This window comes from Nyctereutes procyonoides, unplaced genomic scaffold (assembly GCF_905146905.1).
Source record: "Nyctereutes procyonoides isolate TBG_1078 unplaced genomic scaffold, NYPRO_anot_genome, whole genome shotgun sequence".
Taxonomy (NCBI): domain Eukaryota; kingdom Metazoa; phylum Chordata; class Mammalia; order Carnivora; family Canidae; genus Nyctereutes; species Nyctereutes procyonoides.
The window spans coordinates 12591541-12607084 of NW_026575052.1; the positions used below are offsets into that span (position 1 = coordinate 12591541).

At 40.3% G+C, this 15544-nt stretch overlaps 1 protein-coding gene across 1 annotated transcript in view; it reads left to right on the forward strand.

The window, feature by feature from the left end:
• Positions 1-15544, forward strand: part of WDTC1 (WD and tetratricopeptide repeats 1) — a 62828-nt gene that overhangs the window by 26465 nt on the left and 20819 nt on the right. Inside the window, exons 4-5 of the mRNA XM_055332002.1 lie at positions 14675-14721; positions 15121-15232. Coding sequence (XP_055187977.1) covers positions 14675-14721; positions 15121-15232 — 159 coding nt within the window. The remainder of the gene's footprint in view (positions 1-14674; positions 14722-15120; positions 15233-15544) is intronic.

The window sequence follows — 15544 nt, forward strand, 5'->3', positions numbered from 1 at the left end:
AAAAAAGGACACAGGGGCTAGCTCAAAAGGCATGCTACTGGCCAAATCTTTGACAATCTTTTTTAAACATTTTATTTATTTATTTATTTATTCATGAGAAACACAGAGAGAGGCAGAGACACAGGCAAAGGAAGGAGCTGATGCAGGACTCGATCCCAGGACTCCAGGATCACACCCTGGGCCAAAGGCAGGCACTAAACTGCTGAGCCACCCAAGGATCCCCAACTATTTGAACATCAGGATGAATAGTGACAGTAATGAATTAAATAAAAAATAAAAAATATCTGAGTTACACTGAAGAGAGAGGGAGGGAGAGAAGAATGGGAGGGGAAGAAAGAGAAAAGCCCTTTATTCCAGTTGATTGCCGACTCCTGAATGAAGAAATGATAGAGTTTGAAAAACCACCATTTTATAAACATCATACCACATTATCCTAGTAATTGATTCAGACAAGAATAATCAAATAGTGAAACCTTTGAGTGGAAATGTTATAGATATTAGGACCTTTATTTGCACAACGTAAAAGTATTTCCTCACAGATAACAAAAGGAAAATAGTAAAATTATAGGGGAGAAACTTGAGAGATACCACCTTAAGCAAGACAAATAGTACACATACACCACCAAATTATGTACAATGACAAAGACACAAAATTGCTTAGGGAGTATTTCTGTCAAAATTCATTACCTAAATCTAATCATGAGAAAATAATCAGACAAATCCAAATTAAGAAACATTTCTCCAGGATAGCTCTATATTCTTCAAAAATGTCAATGATATAGAAAACAAGATGGGCTGAGGAATTGTTGTTCCAGGTTAAGGGAGACTAAAGAGAAGCTGACCTCATTGTCATCCCAGTTTGGGATCCTAGATTGGATCCTAGATCAGGAAAAATCAAAAGAGCATTATTAGACAGTTGGTGAATTTTTAATATGGACTACATATTAAATGATAGTGATGCAATGATATCAGTGTCATATTTCTCAATTTTGATAATTGTGCTCTGGTTAAATAAAAGAATGATCTTGGGATGCCTGGGTGGCTCAGTTGGTGAAGCCTCCGAGTCTTGATTTTGGCTCAGGTCATGACCTCAGGATTGTGAGATAGAGCATTATGTTGGACTCCATGCTATGTGTGGAGCCTGCTTGGGATTCTCTCTTTCACTCTCCGTCTGCCCCTTTCCCAGCTCTCTCACACACACACTCTCTCTCAAAACAAAGAAAAAAAAATGAATGATCTTATTCTTAGAAATATATACTGAAGTAGTTGCGTGTGTAAGGGGTCCTGAAATCTACAACTTATTCGCAAATGGTTCAGGAAAAAAATGGATATGTGTGTAGAGAAAGGAGAGAAAGGGAGAGGGAGTAAGCAAATGTGGCAAAAATGTTAACAATGAATTAGGGGAAAGGTATATATGGGTGCTTTTGTATTATTCTTGTACCTTTTTTATATGTTTGAAATTGTTTCAAAATAGAAAGTTATGGGGTGCCTGGCTGGTTCAGTTAGAAGAGTATATGACTTTGATATTGGAGTTGTGAGTTTAAGCCACACATTGGGTATAGAGATTACTTAAAAAGAAACTGGTATGAAACTCAAACAGTATGGAGGTTCCTCAAAAAAGTTAAAAATAGAACTACCCTACAACCCAGCAATTGCACTTCTAGGTATTTATCCAAAGGATATAATTTTTTTTTATTTATTTATGATAGTCACACAGAGAGAGAGAGAGAGAGAGAGAGAGAGAGGCAGAGACACAGGCAGAGGGAGAAGCAGGCTCCATGCACCGGGAGCCCAACGTGGGATTCGATCCTGGGTCTCCAGGATCGCGCCCTGGGCCAAAGGCAGGCGCTAAACCGCTGTGCCACCCAGGGATCCCTATCCAAAGGATATAAAAACTGATTCACAGGGAGTACATACATCCTAATGTTTATAGCAGCAACGTCCACAATGGCCAAAATATGGAAAGAGCTCAGATGTCCATTAACAGTTTAATGAATAAAAGAAGATGTGAGATATGTATACACACAATGAAATATTACTTAGTCATCAAAAAGAATGAATCTTGCCAGTTGCAGTGATGTGGATGGAACTAGAGGGTATTATATACTCTAAGTGCAGTAAGTCAGGGAAAAACAAATACCATATGATTTCACTCATGTGGAAATTAAGAAACAAAACGTAGGGGAAGGGAAGGAAAAATAAAAACAGAGAAGGAAGCAAACTATGAGACTCTTAGCTATAGGAAACAAACTGAGGGTTGCTGGAGGGAAGGTGAGTAGGGGTTAGGGTAACAAGGGCACAGGATGTAATGAGCACTAGGTGTTATATGCAACTGATGAATCACTAAATTCTTCCTCTGAAATTAATAATACACTATGTGTCAACTAAATTTATTTTAAATTTAAAAATATTAAAAATAAAAATAAAAAGGCAAAAAATAAATAATAAAAATAAATAAAACTTTTAAAAGTTTAAAATGTTCATTAAGAAAATACAAGGAGTGGTGTAGTCAGTTAAGCATCCAATTCTTGGCTTCAGCCCAGGTCATGATCTCAGGATCCTGGGATTGAATCCCATGTTGGGCTCTGCATTCAGTGTGTAGTCTGCATGAGATTCTCTCTCTCACCCTCTGCCCCTGGTCTTGTGTTGTCTGGCTCTCTCTAAAATAAATAAAATCTTTAAAAAGAGAAAATAAAAAGAACTGGTATATTGGCAGCAACTGAGTAAGAGCCAGAAAAGAAGTTGAGATTAGAGGATTTAAGTTTAATATTAATTAGTATTAATTCTAAGATGTTCTAGTATGTATTTTCCTTGGACATCTTTGCTGATTACTCCACGTCCCACTTTAGTTACATGTGCTAGCTCATCTTGTCTTGGTGAGTTTTAATGTCATAACTGGACAGGAGCCAAATATCCTGGGATTCTAGTTTATAGCCTGCAGGGCAGGGATCCTGAAATCTACAGGGTCCTGAAATTTTTTTGCAGGACACTTTCATTTTTGGTGCATCATCAGGATCTCCCAAGTTCCACTTTAAAGTTTTGACCACACTTTGATCCATTCTATTTCTTTCACTTGTGGGGGTTCTTGGCACAATGTTCCACACCTGTAGAGAGAGGGCGAGGAAAGGATCTTCCTTTACAAATAAGAAAAGTAAAATCTAGCTTCCAAGGTCACATAAGTGCTAGAAACATGATTAATAACATTGTATCAGGCTTGTCTGGCCACACAGTTTATAATCCTTCCTACCTCAACCATGTGTCTACTTTTTTAGAAAGGGTTGAGCAGTACCTGGCTGGCTAAATCTGTAGGGCAGGCAATTCTTGATCTCTGGGTCATGAGGTCAAGCCCCACATTGGGTGTAGAGCTTACTTTAATTAATTAATTAATTGGTTTAACAAATAGTTCTTGGCTTAGTGGATTTATTCTCTTGCCTTATTAGTTTTTTTTTTTTAATTATTTAATTAATTTGAGAGACAGAGGGAGAAGCATACTCTCCACTGAGCAGGAAGTACAACTTGAGGCTTGATCCCAGGACCCTGAGCCAAAGGCAGCTGCATAACCGACTGAGCCACCTGGCTTATTAGTTTTCTTAATATTTTCCTTAAATAAGTTGCAAACATTACCTATCTCACCTTCACAATTGGCTTGATTTACTTTTTTGTTTGTTTTGTTATATAATTTGAGCATAAATTCACTAGAAACAAGTCATATCGAACTAGATTGGTTTTCTTTTTGAATATAGTAGTAGACCAGGGAAGTTTTATTCTTCCTTATTCTAACAAAGACTTGTCAGAATTCTTTTTATAATATCCTTATAGAGAAGTAAATTATATACCAAGTTTATTAAATAGTCACCCACAAAGAAAAAGATGGAAGTGAGAACTGACTTTGTAAGAGATTTCAAGGAATGTCCTTCAGATCCAGGGGTCAGCATATCAGGGCCAAATCCAGTCTGCCACCAATTTGTTGGCTTGTTTTTAGTTCCTTTTTTATTTTATTGAAGTGTACGATTCAGTGTGTTTTTTAGTGTATTCACAAAGTTGCATAACTGTCACCACTATCTAATTCTAGACATATTCATCACCCCCAAAGAAACCCTTTACCCATATTAGTTATTCCCTCTCCCTGCCAGCCCCTAGTCTACTGGCTATCTCTGGATTTTCCTATTCTGGACCTCTCATAAAAATGGACTCATACAATACATGGCTTTTCTCTCTGGCTTATTTTACTTAGCATGATATTTTTTTTAAAGATTTTATTTATTCATTCATGACAGAAAGAGAGGCAGAGACACAGGCAGAGGGAGAAGCAGGCAGAGGGAGAAGCAGGCAGAGGGAGAAGCAGGCTCCATGTCAGGACCCCAACGTGGGACTTGATTTGATCCCGGGACTCCAGGATTGTGCCCTGGGCCAAAGGCTGGCACTAAACCACTGAGCCACCGAGGAATACCCTTAGTATGATATTTTTACGATTCATCCATGTTGTAGCATAAGTCAGTACTTCATTCTTTTTTATAGCCAAATAATATTCCAGTTTGGATATACTGCATTTTGTTTATCCATTCATAGTTGGTAGACATTTTGGTTGTTTCCACTTTTCAGCCATTATGAATACTGCTATGAACATTTGTGACAAGCTTTTGTGTCGATTGTACATTTTCATTCCTTCAGGTTTATACCTAAGAGTGAAATTGCTGAATCATATGGTTTTTGTTTTTATGTTTAATTTTTTGAGGAACTGCCAAACTGTTTTTCCAGGTGACAGCACCATTTTACATTCCCAGGAGAAATGAGAGTTCTGATTTCTCCATATCCTCACCAAAATGTATTGCTTGTCTTTTTTATAATAACCATCCTAGTGGTTGTAATGTGGTATTTTATTTTTGATTTGCATTTCCCTGATTAATGATTTTTGTGTTTATTGGCCATTTGTATATTTTATATGGAGAAATGTCTAGTTAAATCCTTTGCCCCATTTTTTTTTTAAATAGGCATTACATCAGCATGGAGCCCAACACAGGGCCTGAACTCAACCCTGAGATCAAGACCTGAGCTGGGATCCCTGGGTGGCGCAGCGATTTAGCGCCTGCCTTTGGCCCAGGGCGCGATCCTGGAGACCCGGGATCGAATACCATGTCGGGCTCCCGGTGCATGGAGCCTGCTTCTCCCTCTGCCTGTGTCTCTGCCTGTCTCTCTCTCTCTGTGTGTGTGACTATCATAAATAAATAAAAATTAAAAAAATATATTTAAAAAAAAAAAGACCTGAGCTGAACCAAGAGGCAGACACTTAACCAACTGAGCCACCCAGGCACCCTTCCTTTGCCAATTTTTTATTTTATTTTATTTTACTTTATTTTTGAAGATTATATTTTATTTACCCATGAGAGATACAGAGCGAGAGAGGGAGGCAGAGACACAGGCAGAGGTAGAAGCAGGCTCCATGCAGGGAGCCCAGCGTGGGACTAGATTCCAGGTCTCCAGGATCACGCCCTGGGCTGCAGGTGGCGCTAAACCGCTGTGCCACCGGGGCTGCCCCTTTTGCCCATTTTTTAATGGAGTTTTTTGTCTTTTTATTGTTGAGCTGTAAAAATATCTTTTTTTTTTTAAATATTTTTTTATTTATTTATTTTTATTTATTTATGACAATCACACAGATAGAGGCAGAGACACAGGCAGAGGGAGAAGCAGGCTCCATGCACCGGGAGCCTGACGTGGGATTCAATCCCGGGTCTCCAGGATCGCGCCCTGGGCCAAAGGCAGGCGCCAAACCGCTGCGCCACCCAGGGATCCCCCTAAAAATATCTTTATATATCCTGGGTACTAGACCCTCATTGTATATGTGATTTTAAATGGTTTTCTGCCATTTTTTGGGTTGTCTTTCACTTTTTTCATATCACCTTTGACACACACAAGTTTTTAATTTTAATGAAGCCCAAATTGTTTTTTTTACTTTTATCACTTGTATTTTTGGTATCATGTTTAAGAAATCACTAATTATCAATTATAGCCCTACCACCAAAAAAAGGGGGAAAAAAGAAACCATTACCTAATCCAAGGTCACAAAGATTTATATATCCATGTTTCCTTCTGAGAGTTTCATACTTTTTTTTTTTTTAAGATTCTATTTATTTAGGGATGCCTGGGTGGCTCAGTGGTTGAGCATCTGCCTTCGGCTTAGGGCGTGATCCCGGAGTCCTGGGATTGAGTCTCACATTGGGCTCCCCGCAGGGAGCCTGCTTCTCTCTCTGCCTGTGTCTCTGCCTCTCTCTCTCTCTCTCTCTGTGTCTCTCATGAATAAATAAATAAAATCTTTTTTTTAAGATTTTATTTATTTATTTGACAGAGAGCACCGGTAAGGGGAGAGGCAGAACCAGAGGGAGAGTGAGAAGCAGACCCACTGCTGAGCAGGGAGCCCCTCCCATGGGGCTTGATCCTAGAGCCAGGGATCATGACCTGAACTGAAGGTAGCTGCTTAACCAACTGAGCCACCCAAGGCACAAGGTTTCAATACTTTTTCAGATCATATGTGTAGGTCCTTGATCCACTTTGAGTTAATTTTGTGTATGATGTGATATAGGGGCCCAACCTCATTCTTTTGCATGTGAATATGCAAGCCAGTGTCCTCAAAGATCCTTTAAGCTTGTTCCGAAAGCCAAATGTTCCTATCTTTTTCTAGGTTTTTTGGGTATCTCTCTCCTTTATTATGGTAGAGCTTTGCCTCATGTTGCCATGGACATGGGCCTGTTTTTTGTTTATCCAGTATTTATTCCCTTTTCTCCCAGTACTTTATACATAATGGGTACTGAATAAATGAATTTTCTGTTTGATCATAGCTTAGGATAGCAATTTAATAGCTGTAGAAAATAACTCTTTTGGAAAAGTAAGTAAATAAGGAATCCAGTTGTTCAAGATCTTTATCCTTTGTGAGTATCCTAGCTATGTGAATATACCAAGTATATGAGAGATTATACCTGAGGACTAGTTCCAGGGAGGGGGGCCAGTGTTTACCAAAATGTGCTTGCATATATTACATCATCTGATCTTCACAGTGATCTTGTCAGGTTTACATTATCATCACCCCCATTTCTAAATGAAAAATCTGAGATTCTGGGAATCTTAAGTGACCACCCATACAGCTTGGAAGAGGCCAAGCCAAAGTTGAACCCAGACGACTTTCACTTACAATTCTGATTCTCACTAACTAGCCTCAGCTTATTTAAAAAATAAATAAATAAACTTGGGACGCCTAGGTGGCTCAGCGATTGAGCATCTGCCTTTGGGTTCAGGGCATGATCCTAGAGTCCCGGGATCGAGTCCCACATTGGGCTCCCTGCATGGATCCTGCTTCTCCCTCTCCCTATGTCTCTGCCTGTCTCTTTCTGTGTCTCTCATAAATAAATAAATAAAATCTTTTTAAAAATAAATAAACAAAATAAGTCTGGACAAAAGGCTCTCTAATCCTTTTGGTTATACCAGGATACACACTGATTTGTAGACTTCTTAGCTCTTTGCTTCTCTTTTTTTATTATTATTTTTATTTCCTTATACAATGGGTCCCATTTTTTTTTCCTCTAGAAGTGAATGACTAGAATGACTTTTCTTTTCTCCCTTTGGATTCCCACATTTTGATAGATTGCTGTCTACTAACTTGTACTTATTTATTTTCAAAGATTTTACTTATTTATTTATTTGAGAGAAGAGAGAGAATGCATACACATAAGTGGGAGGAGGAGCAGAGGGAAAGGGAGAAGCAGATTGCACACTGAATGTGGAGCCCGATGTGGGGCTTGATATCATGATCTTGAAATCATGACCTGAGCTGAAATCAGGTTAGGCACCCTTACTAACTTGTATTTATTAACAATGTTTCCCATTTTAGTACAGTTTTTCACACCATGACTGCTCATCATGCTCCTAAATAGCACAGGTGATATCTAGCATTGCAACACAGATTTCTAGGGGTCCCTGGGTGGCTTAATCAGTTGAACATCTGACTCTTGGTTTCGGCTCAGGTCAGGATCTCAGGGTCGTGATATTGAGCCCTGTGTCTGGCTCCGTGCTCATCAGGGAGTCTTCCAGAGGTTCTCTCTCTTTTCCTTTCCCTCTGCCCCTCCCCCTTCCCCTCCTCTCTCAATAAATAATTTTTTAAAAAACACAGATTTTATATATTTCCGGTCAAGTGCCATAAAATAAAAAGAGCAAAAAGCCCCCCAAAACATGACATTATACCTAGTCAGAACTGGCCAGTCACCTGTAAATGTTCTTTTCCCACTAGAATTTTAAAATAAATCATCTCGCCAAATTTGCAACTAACTTATGTGTATAACACTAAGGTAGGGGTGGATATGGTTTAACCTTTGGAGGAATATTCTTTTTTTAAAAAAAGATTTTATTTATTTATTCATGTCAGACAGAGAGAGAGAGAGAGAGGCAGAGACACAGGCAGAAGGAGAAGCAGCCTCCATGCAGGGAGCCTGACGTGGGACTCGATCCTGGGTCTCCAGGATCATACCCCGGTCTGAAGGCAGCGCCAAACCACTGGGCCATCAGGGCTGCCCTGGAGGAATATTCTATAACCATTTGAAGTGATGCTTTTGAGGAGATTATAACAACATGGGCAAAGGCTAATGTTACATGTTTGGAGAAGAGGAGGAGAAAACCTCATCAGCTCTATGAGGATAGAAGATGTGTCTGACTCAGTCATGTCTCTACGAGCCCATACAATACTGGTGGGCGCATAGCAAACATTTAAGTTTTTAGGAGAGACAGCTCAGAATTTAAAAATTTAATATATGGTATTAACTTTTTCCTCACCTGAAAGATGAAAATAGTAATGATGTTTCCATCATAAGACAGTTATAAAGATTAACTAAAAGCTTATATGTGGGGCACCGAGGTGGCTCAGTTGGTTAAACTTCTGCCTTTGGCTCAGGTTATGATATCAGGGTCCTGGGATGGATCCCCGTGTCAGGCTCCTTGCTCAGCGGAGAGCCTGCTCATCCCTCTCCCTCTCTCTTTGCCCCTCCCCCTCTGCTTGTACTCTCTCTTGCACTCTCCCTCTCAAATAAATCTTTAAAAAATAAAAATAAAAGTATATATGAAGGGCATAGTACTGTCCCTGGTACATGGTGAAATAGTGCTCAGTATATATCAGCTGATATATTATCACTATTGCTATTATTACCTTTTTCTCTCTTTATTGAGGTATAATTTACACAAAATAAAGTGCATAGGTCTCAAGTATTGAGTTAGATGAGTTTTGACACTTGTATAACTACCATCTGCAATAAATTAGAAAGTACTTCCATCACCATAGAAAGTTCTCATGGTGCCCTTTCCAGTCAACCCTCCTACCTCAGAGCAGCCACTTTCTAGATTTTGTCTCTAAAGAGTAGTTTTGCCTGTTCTTTATCTAATGTAAATAGAATTAAATGGTACATTTTTGTGTGTGCGTGGCTTCTCTTGCTTAGCATAGTGTTTTTTGAGTTTCATCCATGTTGTTGCATGTATCTATAGTCTGTTCCTCCTTTTCATTGCTGAGTAGTATTCTACCATGTGGATAGACTATATTTTATTTATCCTTTTTCCTGTTGATTACTATTTGGTTTCTTTCCAGTTTGGAGCTTTTATTTATTTTTCATTTTTTAAAGATTTTATTTTTAAGTAATCTCTATACCCAGCATAGGGCTCTACCTCACAACTCCGAGATCAAGAGTCACATGCTCCTCCAGCTGAGCCAGCCAGGTGCTCCTGGAGCTTTCAGAAATAAAGCATCTACAGATATTCCATAGATGTCTATCTTTGTGTGGGAAAATGTTTTAATTTCTTTCAAGTAATTACCTAGGAATAGAATTTCTGGGTCATAGGGTAGATATAAGTTTAACTTTACTTGACACTACCAAACAGTCTTTAAGGTGATGGTAGCAATGAGATCTCTTTTTAATACAGACAGTAATAAGCATGGCAGCTGAGATAGTCCAGCATAACCAGAGAAATACTTTGGTGTTATTCTGACCTGAGTTCCCATCTGGGCTCTGATATTTATAATTTGTGCGACCCTGGGTAAATTATTTCATATCTCTAAGACTTGGTCTTACCTGTGAAAAGGGAGTGATAATTAAATCATGTATATTAATATCTAGCATTCTTTCTATTAGTGGCATACCAAGGTGGGGGCTGTAGTGCAGGCTATAAGGGGTACATAGTGTGTAAAGAATTTGAAAGCAGTAAGAAAACCCACTAAAAACCTTTTGCTTTTTAATCATCATTATGTACCTAAAATATTGAGCAGTGTCAGAATAAAACACTTCTTGCCTCGTCCTTCTCCCATAGACCACACTACCTAGCAAATTATAGGGACTTCTAATAAATAGTAATTACAATCAATATTTAACAAAGTTAAACAGTGACTAAGATCATAATTTGGAAGGTAAGTGAGATTGCACTGGTTAAGGGCTTAGTCCAATAAGACTGCCCTGCTGCCCCCTGCACCACCCCCCTCAGATGCCAATCCAAGTTCAGGTTATCACATGTGCTTCTGACAAACTGTCTATAGACTGGAGGTTCCAATAACCTCCTCCTTGAATTTGATTAATTTGCTAGAGTGGCTGACAGAACTCAGAAACATTTTACTTCTAGATTACCCATTTATTCTAAACAGATACAACTCAGGAACAGCCATAGAGAAGAGATGCCTGGGACAAGATATGTAGGAAGGGGTGCAGAGCTTCCATGCCCTCTTGGAATGTGCCACTCTCCCCCAAACCTCCACATGTTTATTAACCCATAAGCTCTCTGAACCCTGTTTTTTTTCAAGATTTTTATTTATTTATTTATGAGAGACAGAGACAGAGAGAAGCAGAGGGAGAAGCAGGCTCCATGCAGAGAGCCCAACATGGGACTCGATCCCAGGACTCTAGGATCATGCCCTGGGCTGAAGGCAGGCGCTAAACTGCTGAGCCATCCAGGGATCCCCTGAACCCTGTTCTTTCGAGTTTTTGTGAAGGCTTCATTATGTGGGCATGATTGATTAAATCATTGACCGTTGGTGATCTGTTCAGCCTCCAGCTGCCTCTCTGCAGAGTGGGCCTGAAAATTCTAACTCGCCAGTCACGTGGTTGGTTCCTCTGGCAGCCAGACCCCATCCTTAGGTACTTTCCAAAAATCACTTCATTAACACAACTTAGATGTATTTGGGAGGGACTTGTTATGAATATCAAGACATCTTTTTCACTGTTACCACTTAAGGAAATTTTAAGGGCTTTAGGGGTTCAGAAATGGGGAACAAGACCAAATATGTATTTCTTATTATAAATTACAGTATCACAGGTTAGCTATCCTCTCTGAGCAGTTTTTCTTACCTGTGAAATGAGTAGTGATAACCTGTTTCTTAAATAGGATAATGGATGTAGAGTGCTGTATTAGTGTCCTGTTGCTGTCATAACAAGTTACCACAAACTTAGTGGCTTGAAACAATACAAATTTATTATCTCACAGTTCTATAGATCAGAAGTCTGCTCCAGGTCTCACAAGGCTAAAAGCAAGGCCTTGACAGGGCTGTGTTCCTCCTGGAGGCTATAGGGTAGAATCTGTTCCTTTGCAATTCCCAACTTCTAGAAGCTGTTGCATTTCTTGACCCATAAGCCCCTTCTTCATCTTCAAAGCTAGAATAACAGGACAAGTCCTTTTTATAACTACATATCTCTGTTCTCTGCAGCCAGGAACCGTTCTCTGATTTTAAGGACTCATGATCATATTGGGACCACCTGAATAATCTAGAATGCTCTCCCCATTTCAGAGACCTTAACCTTAATCACATCTGCAAAGTCCCCTTTGCCACCAAACATAACATATTCATAGGTTCTAGAGAATCAGAACATAGACACCTGGGGGCCATTTTTCTGCCTACCACAAGTACTTAGCCCTGTGGAAGCCCTCAGTGGATGGCAATCACTCAAGGCTTTTGGTACTTTGGAACATTGCAAGCTATAGATGTGACAACCCCCCCTCCCCCCCAGGCACATCATTTACATCCTAGTGGGAAAATGAAATGGCTGAGGACAGAAATGATTCTGACCTAAAAAGAGTGACCAGAGCCATGCATGGAGGTTTCAACCAAGTATGATGAGAATGTGAGAGAGGCTCAGGTCACCAAGTGATCTGAAAGTCTGAACAGAGTGAATGCACATAAGTGCAGAACCTGGAAAGAAATCTGATTCAACCCCAGTGAGAATCTTTATAGAACAAAGGGTAAAAGGGAAGGAGAAGGCAGAAGAAAAGCATTTCTAACCAGATAGTTGGGGAATTAGATTTGTTCATATTGCTCGATCCTTCCCACTAATCCCATTGGTCTTGTTTGTTCATTCAGGCAATGGATATGTGCCAGGCTCTGTATCTGGCCTTGGGGATGCAATGAATATAAGACACAAAGTTTGCTTTCTCTGGGCTCAGTCTGGTGAAGCAAACAACGATGTCAACACAGAGCCATAATACAGTGTGACAATAGGAGTCCACAAGGAAGGGTGTTCCTCCCTCCCAAATTTACGGGACAGGAAAGGCATCTTAAAGGAAGTACCCATAAACTGAGACCTGAAGAGTGAGTTGGAGCTATCAGCACACTTTGGGCCACAAGTAGCAGCCTGAATCAAATGACCTCAAACAATAATGAATTGACTGTCTCACTTAACTAGAAGTCCAGAAGTAGAGTAGGCATCAGTATTGGTTACTCTGGTCACTCTTGCTCCATATTTGTATGATTCCCTTTGGCAGGATTATCCTCTGCGTGTTGACTTCACTCTCAGGCTGGCTTCCCTTGTGGTGGCAATTCCAGATGTCACATCAATACACTCAGCATTCAAAAGAAGAAAGGCATCTATCTCTTTCATAGACTGTCCTCTAAGAATGAGGAAATTCCTTTTCCAGAAGCATCCCAGCCGCTGTGGCCCTGGCATCTGATTGGGGTCACAGGGTTACTTCTGAGCCAATCCCTGTGCCCAAGTGAATGCCATGTCCAATTTGACTAAGACCTAAGTTTCTAAACCTATCAGTATGGCAAGGACAGTGGATTTACACTTGCTAAAACCCATGGTCTAATTTAAAACAGGGAGATAAATAAATGAACATCTAAGTACCATTTAGGAGTAAAGGAGAGTGAAAGAACAGAAAACAGTATGTAGGAATGCCTGGTGAGTTGCTCCTTCCTTCTCCCATGTAAGACTAATTTCTGCCAATTTATACCTTCTGCTTTTCATGGGTTCTGTTTCCTCATTGCTCTAGCTTTGCCATGATTTCTCTCCATGCATGCTCTCACCTTCAGTGTATTGGTAACTGCCTCACTCTCTCCATGTTTCTCAATTCAGACCTCTAAGCTCAAGACTGTCCCAATTAATCTTTCTATATCAGGTTTCATCTACTTGTAGTAAGCTCCAGAAGATCAGGGACTTTGTTTTGTATACTGCTGTATCCCCAGTTTCTAAACAGTACCTGATATGCAGTAGGTGCTTGACAAATTAAATATATGGCAAATGGATGAAAGATCAATCAGCCTCCTAGTTAACTGACTGCCTTTGGGTCACATACTCCTCTGGGCAAATTTTCTGTGGCTGAGGGGATGTCCCTGGAAGGGGACATGTCCCTTTTGTGGTAGAGCCAAAATTTGTTTGGATCTCATTCCCACTGCTTACTTTAATCTGAACTTCAGTTTACATTTCTGCAAAATAGGATCGATAAAACCTGTCCTTTAAAAGGCACCTGGAAAAATAAAAATAATAATAATAATAATAAAAGGCACCTGGGTGGCTCAGTAGGCTAAGGGTCAGCCTTCGGCTCAGGTCATGATCTCAGGGTCCTGGAATGGAGCCCTGAATAGGGCTCCCTGCTCATTGGGGAGGCTGCTTCTCCTTCTTCCTCTGCCACTCCCCTGCTTTGTGCTCTCTCTCTAGCTCTCTCTCTTTCTCTCTCAAATAAACAAGTAAAATCTTTTTTTTAAGATTTTATTTATTCATGACAGACTCAGAGGGTGGGGGGTGCAGAGACACAGGCAGAGGGAGAAGCAGGCTCCATGCACGTAGCCTGATGTGGGACTCGATCCCAGGTCTCCAGGATCACACCCCGGGCCAAAGGTGGCGCTAAACCGCTGAGCCACCGGGGCTGCCCAAAAGTAAAATCTTTTTAAAATTTTAAATAAAATCCGGGGATCCCTGGGTGGCTCAGCGGTTTGGCGCCTGCTTTTGGTCCAGGGCACGATCCTGGAGTCCCGGGATCGAGTCCCGCATCGGGCTCCGGCATGGAGCCTGCTTCTCCCTCCTCCTGTGTCTCTGCCTCTCTCTCTCTATGTCTATCATAAATAAATAAATCTTCAAAAAAATAAATAAATAAATAAATAAATATTTAAATAAATATTTAAATAAATATTTAAATAAAATCTAAAAAAATAAATTTAAATATTAAATAAAAGGCTCAGGGGTTCAGTATTAAGTGAGATTGTGATTATGAAAGTAGGTTATATATTCTTAAGATTCCAGGCAGTTTAATTCAAATCTGGTCACTCACATGCACCAGGAAAACATGGATGATGGAAAGGCCAGCTTACCTGTTTAATTCTTTTCGGTGTTGTGTTCCCCCAGAAGAACCTCTAACTGGCTCTCTTCTTGTTCCTTTCCGTTTACTCCCCCAGGGTCACTCAGGATGTGTCAACTGTCTGGAATGGAATGAAAAGGGAGAGTGAGTATGAGCTAGTGCACCTCAGAAGGTTCTGGAGATGGGAGTGAGGAGGCTGAGAGGGGATACTTTCCTCCTCCTTAGTAGAACTAAGGAAGAGAGACTGCTGCACTTTTCTGTATACTTCAGTTTAGTCCATCATTATCAACACAGAGTTGAATGATGAATTGGATAACTGCCCAAACCCTGTTTTTCTGATAACATAAGGCACTTAAGGAATAATGAGAAATCCTTAGGACAAAATAGAAGAAACTCAAGTAATGTTTACAAGATAACCTTGAATTCTGTGATATCCCTGTTTGTTGTACTCTATGTGGCTTCATTCCCTATGAATAGGGAATGTGGGGTAAGGGAATGGAGCCTGGGAACTTGAGAGGTCAGAACCCCTCATTATGCTTGCAGTTTGCTTGCCTCTGGTTCCGATGACCAGCACACGATTGTGTGGGACCCTCTGCACCACAAGAAGCTGCTCTCCATGCACACGGGACACACAGCAAATATCTTCTCTGTCAAGGTGAGCAGGATAAGGCACAGAGCAAGTACAAGGTGTGACTAGGCTGTGCACATGGTTGTATTTGCCCATTGGTGTTCCATGTTCCCCCTGGGGTCACAGACACCTTTGTGATCTAGAGCATCTGACTATGATTCCTGGAACCCCATCTCTTTTTCATGTTCTGCTTCCTTACATAGAGCCACAAGGCCAGCTCTAGGTGAATTTACATTTATTTGAGTGGTGATCGTATGTGGTATGGTTCCAAGCATGAACTTAGATAGCAGAAAGACTTCTCTGCCTCTTAGAAGCTGTGTGACCTAGGCAAGCCCCTTT